The sequence below is a fragment of the Hippocampus comes genome, unplaced genomic scaffold, assembly GCF_001891065.2.
Source record: "Hippocampus comes isolate QL1 unplaced genomic scaffold, H_comes_QL1_v1.1 scaffold427, whole genome shotgun sequence".
In the NCBI taxonomy this organism is placed as follows: Eukaryota; Metazoa; Chordata; class Actinopteri; order Syngnathiformes; family Syngnathidae; genus Hippocampus; species Hippocampus comes.
In genome coordinates, this window is record NW_017805871.1 from 743457 (window position 1) to 767023 (window position 23567).

The window sequence follows — 23567 nt, forward strand, 5'->3', positions numbered from 1 at the left end:
GGGGGGGGGGCACGCGGCCTGTCCGACCAGCTGCTCAGCCAATGCTCACCTATCAATTTTTTCGAGTGCTAATCCTCAATAGTGAGCTGGAGCCTATCCTAGCTGACTTTGAGCAAGAGGCAGGGTGCGCCCTGGACTGGTCACCAGCCAATCGCTGCGCACATATAGACATTAAGAGTTATCAAGTAATCTAACACGTGTGGGTTTGATCCCACAACTAAAAATCCAGTTGGCTTCAGTGGCCAAGGCACTGACACGAGATCTGTATTTAGTCCTGCGTGCATCACTCTTACTGCCCTCCAATGCTCATAGGATGGTTAAATGCAGGGGAAATAATATCACTGTGCAGTGTACAATTGACAAAATAAATACTTAGCCAGGAAGTTTTCCTTCCTTGCTCTCGAGGACTGGAAAACGGCCATGTGGTCGGGTGAGTCCTGAAATAACATGAACATGACGCCAAGGTTCTGTTAAGATCTCGTCTTAAAAGTATTGATCAAGTCAAAGTGAGTAGCATCTGAGGGTCAAAATTCTTTCTGGTTGACATTTTCATATATTGCACGATGATATCACTGCGTCTTGTTCTGTCACTCGTGGATAATGAATGGAACGTATGTCCTCCTGCTTAGCTCGGCACTGTACAACAACAACAACCTCTTTCACAAATGGCAGCCATGTCACAAAGGAAACCTGGAACTCGCACAAGAAGATGATGTTGGAACCTCTGGCTGTCAATGACGCTGAGGTCAGTGTTTACATCAATTTCTGTGTGGACCATGTGAGATAAGTTGATGTGTCACAACTGTTTTTCAGATGTTCTCCATCATTAAAAAGGAAAAGCACAGGCAAATGTACGGCCTGGAGCTCATTGCGTCAGAGAACTTTACCAGCAGAGCAGTTCTCGAGGCTCTGGGCTCTTGTATGAACAACAAATACTCGAAATATCCTGGTCAGAAGTAAGAGAATAAACACATTTGTGAAACGATTCATGAAAGTGTACAGTAGGATTACGTCCAAGAAGGAGAGCAGTGCGCTTGGGTTTGTCTTTCGATGAAAAATGAGTTTCATGTCCACAATGGTCACAATTTAGGTACTATGGCGTAACTGAGAATGTTGATGAGCTGCAGAAACTCTGCCAGAGGAGGGCGCTAGAGGCCTACAGCCTGGACTCGGACAAATGGGGCGTGAACGTGCAGCCATATTCAGGTAACGTTCAATTCAAACACGTGATTTGACGTTTCAGATAAAGTGGCCATCACGTTTGCTGCTCAATTCTGAGGTTCGGGGTTTCAACTGCGTTTACTTGTTGTAGGTGTGCTTGCACGACTTTTTTCCAGGTACTCAGTCATCCTCCCCACCATTACAAAACCTGCTGAATTATAAGACACTAAATTATCCATTTCCAGTTAGCGCACATGTGACCAGATGTTCCTAATTTCTTTGTGGTCTGCAAATTTCCCCATTTTGGGACTAATAAGTTCATCAATGATAACCTTTATTTTATGTGGATTAGCAGTACAGGAAATGGATGGCTGGATCTCAAATGGATTACGAAGAAACGTCAATACTTCTCTGTGTAGGTTCTCCTGCCAACTTTGCTGTTTTCACCGCCATTGTGGAACCGCATGGTAGAATCATGGGCCTGGACCTTCCTGATGGAGGTCACCTGACACACGGCTTCATGATCGAAAAGAAAAAAATCTCTGCAACGTCCATCTTCTTTGAATCCATGCCGTACAAGGTGATCACACACACACACACACACACACACACACACACACACACACACACACACACACACATACATTTGTTTTCACTCACCTCGGTCATGAGTTCAATGAATAAGATTTCAAGTAGGCCCTATTCTGATTTACTATTATTAAAAAAAAAAATCTTACCCCAGGAAAACTTGATGCGAAGAGAAGTTTTTAGACAACAGTTTGGTGATTTTGCTTTCATACATTACCATTGACAGCAACCTCGCAGCCGTACGTCAGCTCTTGCTGTTGTTGGTGAGTCGTTGGTCAGACTGTGTGTTCTGGTTTCAGGTGAATCCCGAAACTGGCTACATCGACTACGATCGACTGCAAGAAAATGCTCGCCTTTTCCATCCCAAACTCATCATTGCAGGTCCTCTATCACGTGCATTGCCAATGCATTGTCAATTTAGTAAATTGAAATCTAGCCACAGGATATTTTTGTGCAGTGGAATGACAGTTTTATTTTCTTGTATTTTAACTGAGGTTCTTTTCAGGGAGCCTTGTCCACACAAATGAACATTCAGACCGATTTCCTTTCTTTCCCAGGAACGAGCTGCTACTCCCGTAACATCGACTACGCCCGCATGAGGCAGATCGCGAACGAGAATGGCGCATATCTGATGGGAGACATGGCGCACATCAGTGGACTAGTGGCAGCTGGAGTCGTGCCTTCACCCTTTGACTACTGTGACATTGTTTCCACGACGACGCACAAGACCTTGCGCGGCTGCAGAGGTGGACTGATTTTCTTCAGGAAAGGTCAAATGTCATTGGTCATCCATTTTTTTTAAGGGGGGGTTATCAAGCATTCCGTTTCATTCTCATCTGTTCTTCTTCAGGTGTGCGCAGTGTGGACGCCAAAGGGAAGGAGACGATCTACAATCTCGAGTCTTTAATCAATCAGGCTGTCTTTCCGGGGTTGCAGGGCGGACCACACAACCACGCCATTGCAGGTCCTCCACATTTCAAGACACTTGTACTCTTATTTGACATCAGTTGCTGTTCAATCTGTGCGTCGTTCGTTCTTTTCATTTCACATTGACAATCAAAACTTGATGAAAGTGACTCCTTTGGATTTTAATCAAACAAAAAAATGGCAGATGTCATCTTTCTATTTTAACCTCCAATCAAAAATACAAAATAGGAACATCGGGCCACAGAAGGGAATTATTTTATTGGTTGGGTTTAGATGGCCCGAAAGTTTGGTTTTTGTGTGGCCAATTTTGATTGCCAATTACAAATGGAAAGAATGAATGACGCATGGAATTTGCTCAATTCCGCTCATTTCATTGCAGCATTTCAAGGTCTTTCTGCTCGTTACGTCCCCAGGTGTTGCCGTAGCACTCAAACAAGCCATGACACCAGAGTTCAAGGCTTACCAGAAGCAGGTTCTTGTCAACTGCAAAGCTCTCTCCACCGCCCTCATTGAGCATGGCTACAAGATTGTCACTGGTAGTTTTTTTTTTTTTTTTAAATTAACATATCCTGTTTGGCTGCTTGGGCATGTAGAATGGGGCAACAGCCCACAACGAGTGAGCCAGTGACTTGCGGCAGCTTGAAAAGTAGCTGGGTGGGGTCATCTGACAGGGGTTCTCGGCAAACAAGAGCGCAATGGGGGAAAGGGAGCTGGGGGGTGAGGCGTGAGTGCATGTGTCAGTCTTAAGTTCTTAATGCCTGTAAGTGTTGTTCGTATGCGAAGAAGCCTTTTGATGTCACGATTATATTTGCATTTCAAGGTGGTTCTGACAATCATCTGATACTGTTGGACCTGCGCAGCAAAGGAACTGATGGAGGACGGGCTGAGAAGGTTCTGGAAGCCTGTGCTATTGCCTGTAATAAGAACACCTGTCCAGGTAAGATTTGTTGAGTAGTTAGTTGTTGATGCTGCACCTCTCTCTTTTCGTACTGTACTGAAAATGTGCAAATGTTCATATCAACATAAATGTATGTGTATGTGTCAATATATATGGGTAAATACAGTATGCTGTATATTTGATCTTCTCATGCAGGGGACAAAAGTGCTTTGCGCCCCAGTGGGCTGAGATTTGGCTCCCCAGCGCTGACCTCCAGAGGCTTGCTGGAAGATGACTTCAGGAAGGTGGCAGACTTCCTCCACAGAGGTTAGGAATCTGCAGCTCCATCACTGAAGCCGCTAGGATCGTATATTGATACACATTAACGACAATTTTGACTTTTCCTTTCTGTCCCCTTCAGGCATTGAGCTGACCTTGGAGGTGCAGAGAAGTCTGGATCCCAAGGCCACTCTGAAGGAGTTCATCCAGGCCTTGGCCAAGGAAGAAAAGTTCCAACAGCGTGTGAATGAGCTCAGAGCAGAGGTTGAAGCGTTCGCTGGTCATTTTGCCATGCCTGGCCACCCCGAGCTGTAAATCACGATGGCTCAACTGATGGTTGTTGTTGGACTGTTAATTATGGAAACTATTGCACACAATTTTGGAGGTGTAAATTTGGGTGTGTATATTTGATCTGGTTAAAAAAAAATTTGAGGGCCTCTGTCCTACATATTTTAGCTGCGTCCTTGTCAGGGTTTTGCCCGGCCAAAGTTAAACAAAAGACTCGCCACACAGGGAAGATTGTCTTTGCAGTCGGCGGGAGCACGATTTCCCAGAGCGAACGACGGCAGTTGCTCCGCAATCACACTCAAAGTTCCTCATACTCCTCGTCCGGACTTTTATTGTTTACATATGCAAAATACAGGAAAAAACACTTTGACCTCATCAGAAAACTGTGAAGAAGCCTGAAAATGGTCCTTTCAAACATGTCAGACAGCGGCACTTCAGGACCGAGTTTGGACACTCCTTGGTTCAAACCTTGTTTGCCAACAAAATAAGTGTGCCTGAGGTGCATTTACCTGGTGCTATTGATCAGTCCAAAAAGTAGCCTGTGTGTGACTTGGCCTTCTCTGTGCCATTGTCAAATGTGTCATTAATTACAATTCCAGGAATTACAATTTCATGTTAGCACAAAATGTGTAATTATTTTGATATTCTGTTATTTCATGGTCCACTGCTTCATGACCTGTGTCAGCATTTGTGCTCGCAAGGTTGAGTCTTTTCTTTATTTTTTGTTTCAAAAAAAGTGATGTGCATGTGACTGACGTTTAGTTTTTCTTACAGTCATAATATATGAAAGTACTGTAAAAGTAAGAAAATACACAAATAAATAAATTCTCCCAAATTAACAAATGTATTTATTAATTCATTTTTTTAAATAATTGATGTCGAGACTAGTACGTATCCGTACTTGACGTCAATCAATAGACGGGTTTTTAATTCCTGCCGCTCTGAGCTCCTCTCAAATCCGGTAGGTGGCGGTAATGGTCTTAAGACACTGTTTGTCAAAACTAAAAGAGGGAAAAGTTACTCGAAGGAAATGGAAGTGACGTTTTGGGTCAAAGGTCATTCTGCGCGCTTCTCGTGCTCCGCCGGGCATCCTTTCGCGACAAAAACAAACTTAAACTAGTCTTAAGTTTAGGCTTTCCGTTCCGCAAAATTCAACACCGTTTTACGGTTTCCTTAGTGAACCTACCTGGTGTATTGAGCCGAGGGGCTAGCCTGGCTAGCTTTTGGTTGGCGGCTGGGGGACCAGAAAAACATGACCGGCTAATTAGCTAACCGAGGTGTTTTGTTTCATAGCGGGACTCGACAAAAACGTCGCCTTCAACCATGCAGGATTTACTGGCTAGCGCGGATCACATCAAGTTCGACCTGGAGATTGCCGTGGAGCAACAGCTTGGGGCTCAGCCTCTGCCCTTTCCCGGCATGGACAGTAAGTACTCGCATGCTAACTGCTAGCTGGATGACGGCAGAACCGCTTTCCCGACTACTCAAGACGGATGCTTGTGTTTTCCCTCAATGCTTTGACCTTAATATGTACACCCCACCTTGCCCCCTTAGAATCCGGGTCTGCTGTGTGTGAGTTTTTCATGAGAGCTGCGTGCCTGAAAGGTAAAAACAAAGCATCCTGCTTCATGCAATCATCATTGAACACGATCCTCTGTTTTGTTTCTTCACACGGACAGAATAGGCTATCTGCCCGTGTAATACTGTATTTGTTATATTTTATTTCCATTGCATTACTAGGTGGGATGTGTCCTTTCCGTCACATCAGCGGAGAGAAGACAGTTGTGTGCAAGCACTGGCTCAGAGGACTTTGCAAGAAAGGAGACCAGTGCGAGTTTCTCCACGAATACGACATGACAAAGATGCCTGAATGCTATTTCTACTCCAAGTTTGGTGTGTACGCTGGACCTGAATATTGTTGCACATACCAACCCCATGATTTAAATTTTTAATGTATACACTGTGTGTCACCTTTCTTAGGCGAGTGTAGCAACAAGGAATGTCCATTCCTGCACATCGATCCCGAGTCCAAGATCAAGGACTGTCCCTGGTATGATCGAGGCTTCTGCAAACACGGTAGGTCTTTAAGGGAACCGCCGACCAAGTGATGAAAGCGAACACTCAACTCAACTGTATTTATAGAGCACTTTCAAACAGCCATGCTGCATACCTCATTTGAACAATTCAGTCATTAAAACTCACCTTTACATATCACTAAAAAAGATATAGAACATGTTTTTAAAGGAAGTGTCATTGCAGCGACATCATACCGATCGATAGCGACTACATGTTGTTGCAATTAAGTCAAAAGTTTGTTTTATGCTTAGATTCTCCTGTGAATTTACCTGTTTCAGGTCCCGACTGCAGGCACAGACACACAAGAAGAGTGATTTGTGTCAATTACCTCGTGGGTTTCTGTCCAGAAGGAAAATCTTGCAAATTTATGCAGTATGTATTCAATATTCAAATGTTTCAGTTATATGTCAAACAAATTAAGTTTTGGACCACTATATTAAGCCTGAATTATTATTTTTGGGTTGTTGTTGTTAGCCCTCGTTTTGAATTGCCAATGGGAGCCCCCGAGCAGCCTCCCCTGCCGCTACAAAACCAAAATCAGACAAAGGTGAGACACCTGCTCTAACACCGACACAACGTGACAACGATGGTCATCACGAATATGCTGACCACAGATCCTTTCTCTTTGCTTTGATTGCTGTAGACGGGGTCCATGGGCCGCTCGTCGTTCTCGGTCATCCACTTGACCAACACCAGCCCCGGCCCGCGGTCGCACAACAACTCTTCCATGCCTGTGACTCAACAGAATCATCTCATTTCCAACAGAGGGCCTCGACCGCTGGACCAGGTCACCTGCTACAAGGTGATTCAGATTTTGTGCCGAGGTCTTATAAAACCAAATCAACTCTTTTGAGCATCTTGCAAATGTTTTGAGTCCAAATTGAGGTGGGGTTAATGTTTTTCGTGGAAAAACAAATTCCAACTGTCACCACCCCCCCCTCTGTGTGTGCAGTGCGGAGAAAAGGGCCACTACGCCAACAAGTGTAATAAGGGCCATCTTGCCTTCTTGAGTGGGCAGTGACCTTCAAGCTGGTGTTATGAGACCACAGGGAAGATGGACATTTTATGGGTGGATCGCTCAAATGAAACGCCTAGAACAACCTGTGATATTTTTTCTTTTCCCTTCTGGTCAGTCGAATCCTACACAGGCACAAAGAGATTTACATTGCTTCAATTTGTATTCTTGCCTTTTATACAGTGTGGAGAAAAAAAAATCAAGATGTTTGTGCCGTACTTGAGTGGAGTTCTTGCAGACAAAGGAACACCTTAAAAATAGTGTCTGATTTCCAGTTGCTCTATTGGTAGTGCTTATATTAGCCTTTGTGTACTAAAGACTTGCAGTTACGGTCTATTTCACTAAGGTCAAACCCCCAAAATCATTCCCTTCCAGTCGACAACAGCTACACCGATCATTACTGGTTTCATCCACTCAAAAGGATGCCCGTGTAAACATGGTGTGTGGACAAATTCTCAGTGTGTAACTGTAAATAAATGTTCCATCCTAATTTGTGTTGCATCAAAACAAAAGCTACGGTAACTCTTAATATTGTTTATTGGTCACATATGGAACACAAGCTGAGAAAGCACAGAGTAGGAGGAGCTGAATGGTCCATCCCTGAAGATCTTATGGTGCTTGTTAGTGGTACTTCCTCCAGCGATCATGTTCTATAAAGGAAGACAGAAAACATTGGAGACCATTTTTTTACCATCCCGGGAGAAGATGAGTCACACTTAAAGCAATTCAATCAGGGTTTTCATACAACGGAGCTTTGTCAAATTGGACTGACTCAGAGCACCAAGAAAGAAAATTGAGAATTATTTTTGTACACTGTATCCACTTACTGTGACATTGAAGTTTAGCAATGTGCGTACACGTTTGTGTTTCATTACCACCATAGGAACAAAAGTTAATTGCAAATTATTGTATCGACAGGCAGGCACAACATTTGTTGAGTTATGTCTATTAAATGTGCGTATTTTGTGTTGAACAGCATTAATCCGTTTTTGCAAGTAGAGAGCTCAATTGCGAAAGGTAAAGTGGAAGGGAGTGTCATACTTATGTGGTCGTATTCCCACAGGTAACTCATAGCCATGTAGCCAACGAGCAGCATCGCGACGCCACCAATGCCTCCCTTCTTCACGTTAATGTACTTGTTGTAGTATCTGTCGTGGCCTGGAGTAGGTGGGGTGGGTGTGGTGGTGGTGAAAGAACACATTAATATTGAAAAATGAAAACGGAGCAGAGGTTTGTACTGTATTGCAAGCGGGTGTCCTCACCCCTGCGGACGGCAGAGATGATCCCATTGGGGGTAAAGTCTCGTGCTCCGAGCCAGCTTCCCAACTCGCCCAGTTTCACGTCCATCAGACGCTTCTCAGCTATGGGAACTATTAAGAGGAGATAATTGGAAAATCGGTTCAAAATCAATCTTACTCCTGGACTGTGGTGTACAGGCGTTTCAGTGTATCGAAGCAGCATGAGCATTGGCTGCATTCACACACTGGAAAAATAATCAGGATCACATAAAACAGGGCTCACAATTACAAATGTGAAGAAAACATTACATTAAATAGCGATGTCTTCAGAAAACACCATAAAGAGCTTTCTAATAACTCCAACAGCAAATACGATACAAATACTAATTAGTTCAGGACGATTTTTTTGTATCCACAATGGTCGAAATACGTTTTCAAATGGAAAGTTGACGTTCGACATAAGCCAGCCACTCCCACCTCAAAAAAAGACTTTATAAAAAATGTAAATATACTGTTACGGTACCTCTTAAGTATTTATTAGCAATCGGAATTTTCGGGAGGACTATCAACTTAATTTGAGTTAGCCAAAACAGCAAAACAAGCACTGGCAAGGCATTGGAAATACACAAATTGAATAACGGATTGCTGCTGCTTTAATTAATCAATCCGCTACACATATTTTTGAACATAATTAGCAATGACACGCAAAGTCCTTGACGTGACTCGAAGGATTCAATGCGGCCTTTGGGCTAACAAACACATGCAAAAAGATTCGTTCACCGTCAGTTAATTGAAAAAAGCAGTTAAATATGCACAAATGTCGGACTGTTTCCTTAATAAAGCCCACAAAACGGACAGAATTGTGAAATTTGCGCATAAAACCACGCTCGGTACCTAGTCTGTCCGCCATCTTGACCGGTGGAGTTCGGCTGCTTGAGCTGCAGAGAATGATGGGAGCCGACCGCGGTGCATTATGGGTGCAAATGTAGTTTGATTAGTTTTCCACTAGAGGGCAGTAACATGGATAAAATCAAGCCAGTCTTTTTTGAACGTCGGAGCAAAACAAGAAACAAACCTCAATAAATTACTTATATATTTAAAATAAATAAATCCAGTTACCTCGATTCTACCTCTGAGGATCAACATGAGCTTTCTGACTGAGAATCTACACAGACGTAAAGAAAAAACCCCATCAGATTTCAAATGTCCCCATTATTACCAAATCTTTTGACCCTGGGTATCATTTCGCAATGTATTTCAAACATCCATCAATCAATGCTCGATAGCACAAACATACGAGTGGGCTGGAGCTTATCCCAGCTAACTTGAGGCAACAGTCAGGGTACACTCTGAACCGGTCATGAGCCAATCACAGGGAGTTTTATAAAAACAACTGTACTTGGAGTCAAGTCTCCAGTGAGTCAAAGGGGATTGATGTGAAAGTGATTCAATCAAAGAACAACAACCCTGCCCGCAGCACTGTTGTACATACTGTACTGTACCTGAGGATAGAGTGATCTAATTCTGGCTCGTTTGTGCGTGGAGGTGTCCGGGCTCAAGGGATGGATGTAATATGGAGTGTAGATCAATACACACAGACAGACACACACTCACACACTGTGCACAGTCGTGGTTTTGGCTTTCATCCAAGACTCTTCCTTTTATTGGAGTGATTTGAGGTTTCTCTGGAATGACTTTAATTAGAAGAAAAACTTATAAATGTCCCGCACTCAGCGGCTTGTAAGTAAATGTGCTTAAAAGCTTGACAATTTCACGACACATACTGACCCAAAATTCTTCTCTTTTTGTGTCCTTTGAGCTTTTCATTGTAAACTAACTCACAACTAAAGTCTTCCAGTCTGAAAAAGTCAATAATCAAGCGCACCAAATTGCACGCATGATGGAAACGCATTAAAGCAAAAGACACGCTCTTGATTTTGACAGTTGATGTTAGCGGCCACATGAATTAAATTTCCACAATAAATCTAGAAGAAGAAATCACGCTGTTGCCCAGTTTGACTTGCTTGTTGAACGCTTTTGTGTTTGGCTTGTTTGTTGCTGCACCGCCTTGGGCCTTAGTACACTTCACAGCAGTCTGTACTGGCTACACACACGCACACACACACACACACGCACACACACACGTAGGGAACCAGTGTGAGATGGATGATTTGATTCCACTTGAAGAGGCAGGTGCCCTGGAGGTCTGCCACAGAGACAGCTCTTTGAAGCCGATGGAGAGAGATGGAGGTGGAGGAAGAGAATGAGGCCGGAGAAACGCTCGGTCAGAAAAGAGGAAATTGAAGAGAGGACATTCGGGTGCGGAGTAGAAAGGGATGGGAAACGATGGCGGGGAATACAAGGAGAAATGGCGCTTAGAACCCAAAGGAGGGTAGAAGATGGAAGGATAAAGAAGACGAGGGGGGCTTTCTAATACATTGCCACTTCCTGTTCAGCCGTCTATCATGCACTCCATCTTTTTTTCCCCGTGTGTCCTTTGCATTTGTCAGTTTCTCCTGTGTGGCCAAACAACATGGGACACATCAGCTGGACAGCGATCTTGTTTCGACAACAATCTCATTCAAGCTGCGGGAGCTGCTTTAAGGAGTTCACTGGCCCTAAAGAAATACACTAGTGACAAGAAAGGTATGGAGCGAGGAAAAGAAGCAGGCCTCTCGGTTGCACACGGTTTTTCAACACCATCATTTTCAACACTTTTTTTTTTTTTTTTTTTTTTTTTTTTACTGATCACCATCCAGACATGAAACTCACAAATATAATACCAAAACCCAATGGACCCACAGATATTATTTTCAAAGTACGTGAACACACAAAATCCTGTGCAAAGTAAAACATTTGGCACGCTTGGCCCGTAATGCGTATCCCCCATCTTTTCAAGGCTTCATCTGCATCACCTCACAAATAAATGCTCTTCTTCCTCCTCCTTTCCCCCCCCTCCATCTGGCTCCCTCCCTTGATCTCTCTATCCGTACATCTGCACCTGTTCTCTTGGCTTTCATCTCTCGTTTTCACCCGGTTGACTTGTTGCTGCCCCGCTGTCTCGAGCTCTCTCTTCATCTTTCCTTTCTTCACTTCCCAATGTGTGAGTTGGGGTAGTCGGTCGGGTCACAGGTCGAAGAGCGTTATTTGCCTCAATATTCATTTTAATATTGTCGATAGATAGCTAGATAGCCAACATGAATACATATGGGGTGAACTGGATGTATTAAGTACAAATCCAGTGATGTAACTGCAGGGTCTTTTATAATTATTCTCCTTTGGATACATATTCCAGCACAAACTGCAGGCATGAGTTGAGTCTCCAACAATTAACATATTTAAAAGGATTGATGGAAAGTGACACAGGCTGCTGTGCCAGCATTGTGGTAAGTGGGTCTCGCCAATGCACCATTGATTTTCTTAAAAAATAAACGAATACAAAACGTAAGCAATGTTGATGTGAAGGTTTGGAGTTTTTTTTTTCTTTTATGAATTACTTTGAAGAACTGCAGGGACGAAGCGGCGAGCCTCCCTCCCTCTCTCTCTCTCTCTCTCTCTCTCTCTCTCTCTCTCTCTCTCTCTGTGCTTCTCCCATCCTCTTCCTCCTCCTCAGCCGCTGGATGCTGCGTCAGAAGGCGCGAGGCTCCGTCTGGATGGAGACCGACTGAGGAGCCACCGGTGCCGGGGAGAAGGGGCGGTCAGACAGAGGGGCGGCCTCGGCACGGAGGTAACCTGTTGTTGTTGTTGCCGTTTTTAAAATTTCTTAAAGCGCAACTTGACTGAAGGGAGAATATTTGGGAGGGAGCGCAGCTGGGCGGACTCAATGAGAAAATAAACAGCAATCGTCTTTTGCGGTAGTCGGTTTAGCTTTAGCATTCGCTTTTCTTTCTAAAACGGCGCTAGGATGCATGCGCGTTGTGTTTTCATGAACGTGTGCACTGTTCAAGATGCGCACCATTGGGCCCATACGATAAAAACACACTTGCATGTGCTAATTGGAATTAAAAAAAAAAGAAAAAACACCACAGAAGCCGCAAGAGCTTTGATTGCGCTTCAACTCATGTCGCAGGCTTGCCTTTTAATTTCAACTAAGAAGCTCGCGAGCGCCTGCACGAGGTCGTCATTGGAACGGCTTCCAGCTGCAAATAAACAGGCGCTTTTTCGCCAATCGCCGCCTCTCAGGGGAATAAACCTAACATGACCTCTTATTCCAGTGCTGGGTTCTGTCAAGATAGCTCTGTTTTCATTGTATGACATATCGCAGTTACATTTATACATCAGATAAGTATTCTTATAACTGCATGTTTCATCTGGTGGTTGTTGTTTGGTTGTCATCTTTGTAAAGGCACCAATTTTTTTATGTTTTGAAAATGTTGTTCAGTTCAGGTTACTTCGAGGCTTTAAATAGTGACACAGCGCAAACTTTTTGGATCCTGCAGCCTCACACGAGCGTTTGCGTGTATATGACGTAGAGGAGCACGTGTCCCACCCATCGAGACTGCACATCTGCCTTGTAATATATTTACGTCAACAGCCTTCAGCTAATGAGAGCCACTGAAAGATGGAGCCCAGCTACCCTACTGACATAGCGCTTGCATGCTGTGTGTGGGTGACGGGTGTGTTGTGCGAAAACTGAATAACCTGTATGATGCATATACACTGTCAGCGGCTCAGAGTCATGCATCTTTTGTCATCCGCTCTTTTTCAGTAAATAGGCTACACACACACACACACACACACACACACACACACACACACACGCACACAAAGCTCCCACATCTTGTATCACCTTGGCTTGTCTGTCACCGTATACTTTTATTGAAGCTTATGACCGGATGTCTGTTATCTTCAACCTTCACGTCTTTTTACATTTGGTTCCCATGGTTTTCCCCTTCCCTGTAGCTCCTCCACCATCCAAAATTTTCCTGCCTCACTCGCTGCTGTAACGGCGGGGCGTCTCTTGGGAATTGTGCGCAACATGCCCGCACCCAGAAGTGTCTAGCGAGAGGTCCGACTTGCCTGCATAAGATGGACGTGGTGGGAGCGGAGCGTCGCAGGGCCACCCCGGCGCAGACGCCCGAGGAGAGGGACGTGTGGAGGGATGGGGGGAGAGCCGGGTGGAGGGATGCAGGAAGGGAGGCGTGGAGGGATGGACGGGAGAGCGGAGTGGTGCACAGCTACAGTTTTGACTCCTACCAGCTGGAAGAGGAGGAAATCGGCAAAGACGTCCCGGAGAGAGGCGTTCTGGCGCTGTCTGAGCCCGGTGAGGCGCTATCTGACTCTGCACACACAAAACGCATTATTTTGAAGTCGGCTAGAGGTCATTGTTCAGTGTACTGCATCCATTTTCTACGGTTTATCTCATCCGAATGATGGGTAATTAAATATTATGGGTCATATTAGTAAAACCGTTTTGAAATGATCTAATTTTGTTCCGAGTACATGAAGCAGGCATCTCAACATGGGTGTGTAGACTTTTTACTTTTTATTAGTCTGTAGTTTTTTTCACTTGACAATGCAACACCTTCACTTTCAGAGAATGATGCCGCATATAAAATGAAATCAATCACATAGATGTCAAACATTTACAGGAGGGGGGTCAATTTGGTGTTGATCCAAATAGGAAAGAAAAAAAAAACACTCATCCACGTGGATCAACCATAAGCATATAAATGATCTAAAAAAAAAACGACATCAGATTTGCTGCTCTCTTGTACGTCTTTCCTTTTAATAACGGTCTCGTGTGCAGGCCCCGGACCGTGATTTGCTATTGTTTTTTTATCGATAACTCTCATCTCCCACCTTCCCGCTCAGACTTTGAGGAGCCGATCCCTGACGACCGTTACCATGGCATCTACTTTGCGATGCTATTGGCTGGAGTCGGGTTCCTGCTGCCTTACAACAGCTTCATCACAGACGTGGACTACCTTCACCACAAGTTCAGCGGTACGAGCACACCATCAATGTGACCGTGATGTAACTTATAAGAACGTCAACGGCAACGATGTTTGACGAACGGCCCGTTCCAGGGACATCCATCGTGTTTGACATGAGTCTAACGTACATCCTGGTGGCGCTTTTGGCCGTCCTCCTCAACAACGTGCTGGTGGAAAGACTCAGTATGCACACCAGAATCACCGTGGGTGAGTCGCACATTAACCTACAGAGAAAGGCCTCGGGTTGGCAAAACATCTCCGTCTGATGACTTGAATCGCATTGAGAAGCCACTCAGAGGTCGTGAAAGTGAAAAAAAAAAAAAAAAAACCTTTCCAGTCGGTTTCCTCTTGCTGCCAGCAATTAGATGAAAGTTTCAAAGTGTTTGTTATCATAAGAGCAGAAGGGAAATATGTTTCTGCAAAGAAATTCTCCAAAGTCCAGATTGAAGTGCGGGGATTCTTGTGTGTGTGTGTGTGTGTGTATCTCCTTTCTTTCTTTGTGCAGGCTACATCTTAGCATTGGGGCCTTTGGTGTTTGTCAGCGTTTTTGACGTCTGGTTGGCAAAGTTCACCAACAGTCAAGCTTATGTCATCAACCTGGTTTCAGTGGGAGTAGTTGCCTTTGGCTGTACAGGTAAGCAAACCAGCTCGCCATCGCTGAATAGAATAGAATAGAACGCCCCTATTTTTCCCCGCCAAAAGGGCAATTCAAGATTTGACAGCAGCATCCAATAAATCAAATCATCTGAAATCCAAACATATCCGTGCACATATATTTACGCCGGGCAGTGGGCTTGTATTTGCTGTGCACGCTTAATACTGTGCAAACAGTTCATGACATATAAAAATGAATGTGAACAGCAGCGAGGATAGTCAGCAGCATTGTATGGACCATAAAAATATTGCATGTAGCAATAAATCATCTTAAAGCAATTGAGAATGAAGTCAAGCACCAACAGTATAAATCCGAGATGCATGTCAACTTTTCTCGGCTATTGTTTTGGGCTGATTCCGAATCTGATCCCTCATATTTAGTCTCGCGCATCAATTTATTTATTTTTTTTAAATAATAATTTGATATTGGTGGTATTAAGAGGAACGAAATGCGTTGCCCACCACTGGCTGACTGTTAAACCACTTCCTCATCCATTTCCAGTGCAACAGTCCAGTTTCTATGGTTACATGGGGATGCTGCCCAAGAGGTACACGCAGGGGGTGATGACTGGAGAGAGTGAGTACCAAAAATATCCACGTGTTCCGTTGACCGCTGTCTTGCACAACGGCCTCCGGCGTCCTCTCTCATGCGTCTGTACATATTGAACCCGCTCGTTCTCTGTCTTCATGCAGGCACCGCCGGGGTCATCATCTCCTTGTCTCGCATCTTCACCAAGCTGCTGATCCCAGACGAGAGGAGGAACACGCTCATCTTCTTCCTCATCTCCATTGGCATGGAAATGCTTTGCTTCCTGCTTCACCTGCTGGTGCGCCGCTCCCGCTTCATCCGCTACTACACCAGCCACGCCCAGGGCAAAGGTCCGGGCAAAGGTCACGACCCCCGCGGCAACTCCACCGGCTACAGGGTTCACCATGACGTCACGGCGGAGGAGGTTAAATTTGTAAGTTGCACCCTGACGTTTGCATTAAGACGGTATTGCATAATTTATTGATGAACCAAAGCACATATACGTTAGGAAAATCTTAAGGCACAGCACCAAACAAAATGGTCAAAAAAAAACAAAACAAACAAGTGATAAGCTTACCTACAGAGCAGAAATGTTGACCATTGTTTTTCCTCGAGATCTGTCCAGGTTTTTCTTTTTATAATTCTGTTTGAGAAGGCCAGACACAAAAGAGAAGAAATGCTACAAGTGATTTATTATTTGAAGCGCGCCTTCTTTGCACTTGTGGACGAGCTGATAATCGAGTGTCACTAGAATCTGCGCGTGCGCGGCCTTGTAAGGACCACGTTTCACCTCAGGCTATCCTCTTTTTATTTAAACATTTGTCCTGTTGCGCGCGAGGGTCTTCCTACTTTTGTTTTAATGCAGTCCTCGCACAACAAGAGTGTGTGTGTGTGTGTGTTTTGCCTTTGCATCTGGGGGATGATTCAGGGGGTCCTTTGTGTCGGTTGCCAGGGGAAACCAAAGGCAGTGCTCCACATTACGACTATAATCAGGAAGAGTGGTTCCTTCTGGCTCCTGAGACCTTTTCATTAACGAATGGATTAGTGCGCGCGCGCATGTGCGCTTGCGTGTGTGCGCTTGCGTGTGTGCGCTTGCGTGTGTTGACATCAAGCTGCAGTTGCTCACAGTGATTCGCTAACGGCTGGAGCCATCAGAAGCTGAAGTCATACAGCCAATATGCTGTCGCTTTAATGAAGGCGGTAGTGGTGGTGGTGGTGGTGGTGGGGGGGGGGGGGATAGCCACTTGTAATAATATATTCATGAACTGTGAGATATGGTTCCTCGAGTGTTGTGTCATTAAATCGTGTCCTTCAACCATGACAAAACATTGGGCCTCATTCACCGTCAGCTCTTAAAAAAAAGTGTGAAATCATACTTGTGCTTTATTTTGGCGATAAAAAGAAAACAAACCAAAAAAAAAAAAAAGTGGTACATTCTTTTCATGGCATCGTGACTCGCTGGAGCTTCGCAATTTTCATGCGCCCAAATGCGTGTATATATATTTTTTTCTCAAGCATGTTGTGTGAAAGGAAAGAAGACATAGAAGCGCGCTGATGAATGTTTTTCGTCCGATATTTGACGCGACCATGACGGTGATTTTGTTTCCTCCTCAGGGGAATGGCGCAATGGGGCCACCCACAACAGAAGAGGGCATTGAGGAATATGTGGGTGGGACATATGTGCGATTTGACGCCCCAAAAATCAAGTTCAGAAGAACCTGGCCTAGTGTTCGAGGTATAGCCAATGATTTCACACAAATGCCCTCTTGTATGCTCAACTCATCCCGTATTTGACATTTATTCCTGTTTATGTGCGTCCTCTCGATACAGACCTGATTTTGCATCGTTACGTGGTGTCCCGTGTCATCTGGGCCTACATGGTGTCCATAGCGGTGACCTACAGCATCACTCTGTGCCTGTTCCCCGGCTTGGAGTCCGAGATGAGGAACCCCACCTTAGGGGAGTGGCTGCCCATCCTCATCATGGCCACCTTCAACATGTCCGACTTTGTAGGAAAGGTGAGGAGCATCTGATGAGCATTGCGCGTTTCCTCAAAACAATCTAGAAAGAAGCATTGTAAGCATCAACGTGTGTTCAGATTCTGGCGGCGCTGCCCTACGACTGGTCTGGAGGCCGCCTGCTCTTCTTCTCCTGCTTGAGAGTTGTCTTCATACCTCTCTTCATCATGTGTGTGTACCCGGCGCACGCGCCCACCCTGGCCCACCCTGCCTGGCCGTGTCTCTTCTCCCTGCTCATGGGCGTTACCAACGGGTACTTTGGCTCCGTGCCAATGATTCAGGCCGCTGGCAAAGTGGCGCCGGAGCAGAGGGAGCTTGCAGGTAAGACGGCGTCATATCTCATTTAGACGAGGTCAAGGCTTGTTTGAATGAGGGCAGCACAGTGAACGAGTGCCCCCCCCCCTTAAAAAAAACCACTCCCGCGCAGTATAGAGAGGGGGTGGGGGGAGTCGAGTGGTTAACATGTCGACCTCACAGTGCAGAGGTACCGGGTTTGATCCCACCTCCCCGTGTGGAGTTTCCATGTTCTCCCCGTGCCTGCGCGGGTTTTCTCCGGGTATTCCGTTTTCCTCCCACATTCCAAAAAACATGCATGGCAGGTGAATGAAACACTCTAAATTGTCCCTTGGGTGTGAGTGTGAGCGCGGATGTTTGTTCATCTCTGTGTGCCCTGTGATTGGCTGGCAACCGGTTCAGGGTGTCCCCCGCCTACCCCCCGAAGAGTCCAGCAAGCCCCGCGACCCTTGTGAGGATAAAGCGGATCCGAAAATGGATGAATGAAAAGAGAGAGAGAGAGACCTGAAAAATCCACCACAGACCCATAACGAAGCATTTCTTTGTGCAGGTAACGTGATGACTGTCTCCTACATGACAGGCTTGATGGTGGGCTCTGTTGTGGCGTACGCCGCTTACAGCTTCACAGCTCGTCCAACAACAGGCTTCTCCGCCCTCAACGTACACGCAAACATGACTGCTTTTTGAATGTCCTCACATGGTCGCATAGAAGTTTATACACTAGCAGCAGGAGAGGGTGACGGTCTCCCCTATGAAGGAAACAATGTAGCATTACATATCTTCCTATTTTCCAGCCAGGATGAGAGTGAAGATTTCGTGGATGTGGATGAACTTTTTTCCCGGAGTTTTTTTTGGGAGTGTTTCACTGTGAAATGAGTTTTAGGCATACTGGTGTGGTTTCATTTACGACGTGGTCTCTTTTTGTAGACTTCAGCTGGAGATAGTGACAACCCATGGTCCTGAAATAATAAAGGTCCTTCATGGAGAAAAGTGGCAGACAAAATAGATAAATGGATGGATTAACGTTGACCACGTCAGTTCTTCATAAAGTGGTATTGCTAACCCGTGACCGACAGCTTCTGCACAGTGTTCTTTGTGTTGTCTCTTGTGAGGTTTGTTTTTTTTTTGTTTTGTCAGCCAATATGCTTTCCATGTGAGTGGAACCTCCAAAATCGAACAGACCAAATAGTACAATTTGGAGGTCAACCAAACAGTTGTGGTTCTAGATTTATGGTGGCAACAGTTTGAGACCAGAAGAAATGAGCTCACAATATGGTGGCAAGATTGTTTCGATCTCAATCAGCACCACAGAACATTTGTGTTCGACTTTGGAGGATCTGCTGGATCGGTGTTGCATTTTGAGGGGTCAAAACATCGAGTGCCAAATATATCTACCTTTTCCGAAATAATGTTATTGAGAAAAGAGTGAATGTAAAATCAACAAGCGTCACTGTCTGAACCTTGTAAATATATTTAGGAATAACGTTTAAAAGAGCAAAGAGATGTGATTTGCCAGGGCTAATGATATTTTTGTGAGTTTATTTCTGTATTATAAAAAGATGCAGAACTTTTCTCGTGTTTCTTGTCGCTTATTGTATTTTATATAGAGCAAATCTTGTGGAGCAGTGGGACAAAAACGGAGTTGAGAGGTTCAAAACCTGTTGACCTTGTTTTGTCCCAAATCTGAGCAATGGAATTACCAAACCATGGCACAATTCTTCGTGTTGGGGCTTTAAATGGCCTCTTGGAATGATACTACCCACTCATATCATTTTTGAAACGTTTACAAAATTGCTTTAATTCTCTGTCGTAACCGCTCCGAACCCCTTTCCCCAGATCCCATGCAAATGTGCCTCCTAGTGGTCGTAAACAGTATTTCTATGACGTCATAGAAATCTGAACGGACGTTAAAGCGTTGACGGCTGATTTTGACATTGATGTCATGACAGTATGGCACACGAAAAAATGCGGACTCAAATAAACGGGACAGTCACATCATACGTCATTTGTAGATGCATAATGAAGCTCTGACTCATATCAATTGAATTTTAAATATAATCTTTATGTCGTTTTATTTCGGCGGATTTATGGAGCCCACGCAGACAACGTTATGTTCTAAACGTAGTATAATGAGAATGAAAGGGGACCCAAACAATGTGACATACTTAAAGGCAGACGATCACGACGTTTTGTAGACTGAATGAAACACTCTCTCGCAGGTGACGCGTTTCGGCCTGCAGGGGGCAGCATCGGGCTGACGAAGATGACTTTCAAGCGTTTCCATGGTGATGCACGTCGACATCATTGACAAAGGTTATCAGGGTGCTCGGTTACATACCGCTTAAGCGGTAGGTTAGCGATAGATGATTTGTTTCAAAACTTTGTCGACAGAACAGAATCTATTTCTGACAGGCAGAACAATTCAATCCTCTGCCACTGGAAGGTACAATAACGTGAGTATTCACCTTTCTAAACTAAAGAGGCGTATGTTTAACACTGAGAAAACCGAAAACCAACCCCAACCAACATAAAACAAAGGCCAGGCCGGATGATACATTCGCTGAAAGTGAGAGCAATTCTTAAATAAGAATCAAGATAAACAGTACATAAGCAGCACTTCAAATGCATGCTATTAGCAGATAGAACAATCCAGAATGAAGTTTCAGCTAGAAGCGCAAATGCCAAAACTGCAGTCAAAAGAAACAGAAGGACACTCAGGTGAAAAGGACTAGCCAAAGAATTAAGCATGACACTCAGGAAATGGGCTGTGGACTTGGGATATGGAGCACAGGCATGGAGGCAAAGGAAGAAAGAAGACATGATTGATGCACTGGAGATATGGAGGATTTTAAATGTGACATGGGAGATGAGAACAAATGAAAGTGTACTCCAGGAAATTGGAGTGGAATGAGAACTGCTAAAATCATTGAAGGCTTGGCAGAAAAAGTGGCTGAGACATATTATTTATTACGGGGGAGAGTTTATATTGTACCGGTAGTGAAGAAAAACTAGAAGAGAAACGATGAAGAGCAACTCCCAACGGATGCCCCCCCCCCCCCAAAAAAAAAAATGAAAAGGATGTCGGAAGACTGACGTGGATTGACGATGTATAACCCTGGAGTGATGTGTCGCTAGCGAACGAGCCGGTACAAAGAGCCGGCTCTTTGAAGTAAATGATGAGAGCCGACTTTGTCATTTTCCTTCTCTCTCTCTCTCTCCTCTCTCTCTCTCTCTCTCTCTCTCTCTCTCTCTCTCTCTCTCTCACAAAGTCGAAGGTTTGTCATTCCTACTGGTCACCAGTCGACGGCGCCGTTAAGTTCCGTAAAGACCTTGTCAAAACCGTCGACGACGGGCGCGAACCTCTTGCGAGTTTGCGGTCGAATTTTACAATGATTCTTATTGCTGTTAGCTGACATTGGAAAGCGAAATCGGGTTTATTGTTTCCCCTTTGCTAATGGCGGGCCCTCTGCTGGAGTGTGAGACCGAAATGTTTCTGATATGTTGATCGATATACAGTGAATACTTTGAATGGGAAAAGTTATCAGGGCCCTCAGAAAGTCATCCGATGTTTCCTCACCAATCTGAAACGAAGTTTGATTTCACCGCGATCCTTTGGGTTTTGCAGGTTCTTCAGCCCCCAGCCCCGTTGGGACCAGCAGAGAGCACCCTGAAAGCATCCAGACCAGACTACCGTCTCAACTATTTCAGCGGAGTTGCCCTGATCAACAAAGTATCTTGAAACAATGAATAAAGTTGGCTTGCACGTTTTGATAGTGTGCGTAATGGGTGTTTTATTTGCACTTTATTCACGATCGCCAAGAAAAGGGGTGTCAAACATACGGCCGGAACCGGCCCGCAAGGTGGTTTATGCCTTTGTACAGTCAGTGGGATCAGTTGCAATGCAGATACAGTCAAACCTCGGTTTTCATCCATACTGCGTTTTTACCCCAAAAAAACCGACGATGTATAGTCAGGCGTTTTTATCCGAAAAAAACGACCATGTATAGGATGGCGTTTTTGGATGAAAAAAACGACCATGTATAGGATGGCGTTTTTGGATGAAAAAAACGACCATGTATAGGATGGCGTTTTTGGATGAAAAAAACGACCATGTATAGGATGGCGTTTTTGGATGAAAAAAACGACCATGTATAGGATGGCGTTTTTGGATGAAAAAAACGACCATGTATAGGATGGCGTTTTTGGATGAAAAAAACGACCATGTATAGGATGGCGTTTTTGGATGAAAAAAACGACCATGTATAGGATGGCGTTTTTGGATGAAAAAAACGACCATGTATAGGATGGCGTTTTTGGATGAAAAAAACGACCATGTATAGGATGGCGTTTTTGGATGAAAAAAACGACCATGTATAGGATGGCGTTTTTGGATGAAAAAAACGACCATGTATAGGATGGCGTTTTTGGATGAAAAAAACGACCATGTATAGGATGGCGTTTTTGGATGAAAAAAACGACCATGTATAGGATGGCGTTTTTGGATGAAAAAAACGACCATGTATAGGATGGCGTTTTTGGATGAAAAAAACGACCATGTATAGGATGGCGTTTTTGGATGAAAAAAACGACCATGTATAGGATGGCGTTTTTGGATGAAAAAAACGACCATGTATAGGATGGCGTTTTTGGATGAAAAAAACGACCATGTATAGGATGGCGTTTTTGGATGAAAAAAACGACCATGTATAGGATGGCGTTTTTGGATGAAAAAAACGACCATGTATAGGATGGCGTTTTTGGATGAAAAAAACGACCATGTATAGGATGGCGTTTTTGGATGAAAAAAACGACCATGTATAGGATGGCGTTTTTGGATGAAAAAAACGACCATGTATAGGATGGCGTTTTTGGATGAAAAAAACGACCATGTATAGGATGGCGTTTTTGGATGAAAAAAACGACCATGTATAGGATGGCGTTTTTGGATGAAAAAAACGACCATGTATAGGATGGCGTTTTTGGATGAAAAAAACGACCATGTATAGGATGGCGTTTTTGGATGAAAAAAACGACCATGTATAGGATGGCGTTTTTGGATGAAAAAAACGACCATGTATAGGATGGCGTTTTTGGATGAAAAAAACGACCATGTATAGGATGGCGTTTTTGGATGAAAAAAACGACCATGTATAGGATGGCGTTTTTGGATGAAAAAAACGACCATGTATAGGATGGCGTTTTTGGATGAAAAAAACGACCATGTATAGGATGGCGTTTTTGGATGAAAAAAACGACCATGTATAGGATGGCGTTTTTGGATGAAAAAAACGACCATGTATAGGATGGCGTTTTTGGATGAAAAAAACGACCATGTATAGGATGGCGTTTTTGGATGAAAAAAACGACCATGTATAGGATGGCGTTTTTGGATGAAAAAAACGACCATGTATAGGATGGCGTTTTTGGATGAAAAAAACGACCATGTATAGGATGGCGTTTTTGGATGAAAAAAACGACCATGTATAGGATGGCGTTTTTGGATGAAAAAAACGACCATGTATAGGATGGCGTTTTTGGATGAAAAAAACGACCATGTATAGGATGGCGTTTTTGGATGAAAAAAACGACCATGTATAGGATGGCGTTTTTGGATGAAAAAAACGACAATGTATAGTAAGGCGTTTATTGCTGAAAACGACCATGTATAGTAAGGCGTTTTTGGATGA

The 23567-nt window shown here is 44.2% G+C and overlaps 4 protein-coding genes across 4 annotated transcripts in view; 3 read left to right on the forward strand and 1 right to left on the reverse strand.

Moving 5' to 3' along the window:
* The window catches only part of LOC109527029 (serine hydroxymethyltransferase, cytosolic-like), a 6177-nt gene extending 1553 nt beyond the window's left edge, over positions 1 to 4624 (forward strand). The window contains exons 2-12 of the mRNA XM_019888703.1: positions 630 to 745; positions 814 to 956; positions 1091 to 1206; positions 1581 to 1741; positions 2049 to 2130; positions 2307 to 2519; positions 2600 to 2713; positions 3090 to 3212; positions 3497 to 3613; positions 3770 to 3880; positions 3975 to 4624. Coding sequence (XP_019744262.1) covers positions 630 to 745; positions 814 to 956; positions 1091 to 1206; positions 1581 to 1741; positions 2049 to 2130; positions 2307 to 2519; positions 2600 to 2713; positions 3090 to 3212; positions 3497 to 3613; positions 3770 to 3880; positions 3975 to 4147 — 1469 coding nt within the window. The 3' untranslated portion in view covers positions 4148 to 4624. The remainder of the gene's footprint in view (positions 1 to 629; positions 746 to 813; positions 957 to 1090; positions 1207 to 1580; positions 1742 to 2048; positions 2131 to 2306; positions 2520 to 2599; positions 2714 to 3089; positions 3213 to 3496; positions 3614 to 3769; positions 3881 to 3974) is intronic.
* A 527-nt stretch (positions 4625 to 5151) lies between these two features.
* cpsf4 (cleavage and polyadenylation specific factor 4) lies at positions 5152 to 7701 on the forward strand. The gene is made up of 8 exons (XM_019888723.1): positions 5152 to 5546; positions 5675 to 5725; positions 5861 to 6013; positions 6101 to 6196; positions 6475 to 6568; positions 6671 to 6743; positions 6840 to 6998; positions 7149 to 7701. The coding sequence occupies exons 1-8, from the start codon at positions 5444 to 5446 to the stop codon at positions 7215 to 7217; spliced, it is 798 nt and encodes a 265-aa protein (XP_019744282.1). The 5' UTR covers positions 5152 to 5443; the 3' UTR covers positions 7218 to 7701.
* Positions 7702 to 7730: 29 nt separating this feature from the next.
* On the reverse strand, positions 7731 to 9447 carry atp5mf (ATP synthase membrane subunit f). Its single transcript, XM_019888724.1, has 4 exons — positions 9344 to 9447; positions 8474 to 8581; positions 8253 to 8369; positions 7731 to 7861 (listed from the first exon to the last, which is right to left on the reverse strand). Exons 1-4 carry the CDS (start codon positions 9357 to 9359, stop codon positions 7833 to 7835), a joined length of 270 nt encoding a protein of 89 aa, XP_019744283.1. The 5' UTR covers positions 9360 to 9447; the 3' UTR covers positions 7731 to 7832.
* A 2531-nt stretch (positions 9448 to 11978) lies between these two features.
* Positions 11979 to 19452, forward strand: slc29a4a (solute carrier family 29 member 4a). Its single transcript, XM_019888722.1, has 11 exons — positions 11979 to 12176; positions 13352 to 13712; positions 14264 to 14395; positions 14479 to 14592; positions 14891 to 15019; positions 15542 to 15616; positions 15733 to 16001; positions 17183 to 17303; positions 17399 to 17586; positions 17667 to 17907; positions 18431 to 19452. Exons 2-11 carry the CDS (start codon positions 13478 to 13480, stop codon positions 18565 to 18567), a joined length of 1641 nt encoding a protein of 546 aa, XP_019744281.1. The 5' UTR covers positions 11979 to 12176; positions 13352 to 13477; the 3' UTR covers positions 18568 to 19452.
* Positions 19453 to 23567: the final 4115 nt, after the last annotated feature.

Coding starts and splice junctions, on each gene's coding strand:
- slc29a4a (XM_019888722.1), top strand. CDS start 13,478: ATGGACGTGGTGGGAGCGGAGCGTCGCAGGGCCACCCCGGCGCAGACG. Junction 16,002..17,182: donor CGGCGGAGGAGGTTAAATTT/GTAAGTTGCACC, acceptor TTTCCTCCTCAG/GGGAATGGCGCAATGGGGCC. Junction 17,304..17,398: donor AACCTGGCCTAGTGTTCGAG/GTATAGCCAATG, acceptor CTCTCGATACAG/ACCTGATTTTGCATCGTTAC.
- cpsf4 (XM_019888723.1), top strand. CDS start 5,444: ATGCAGGATTTACTGGCTAGCGCGGATCACATCAAGTTCGACCTGGAG. Junction 5,547..5,674: donor GCCCTTTCCCGGCATGGACA/GTAAGTACTCGC, acceptor TTGCCCCCTTAG/AATCCGGGTCTGCTGTGTGT. Junction 6,197..6,474: donor TCGAGGCTTCTGCAAACACG/GTAGGTCTTTAA, acceptor TACCTGTTTCAG/GTCCCGACTGCAGGCACAGA.
- atp5mf (XM_019888724.1), bottom strand. Junction 8,370..8,473: donor CATCTCTGCCGTCCGCAGGG/GTGAGGACACCC, acceptor CACCTACTCCAG/GCCACGACAGATACTACAAC. Junction 7,862..8,252: donor GTGGGAATACGACCACATAA/GTATGACACTCC, acceptor CTTCCTTTATAG/AACATGATCGCTGGAGGAAG.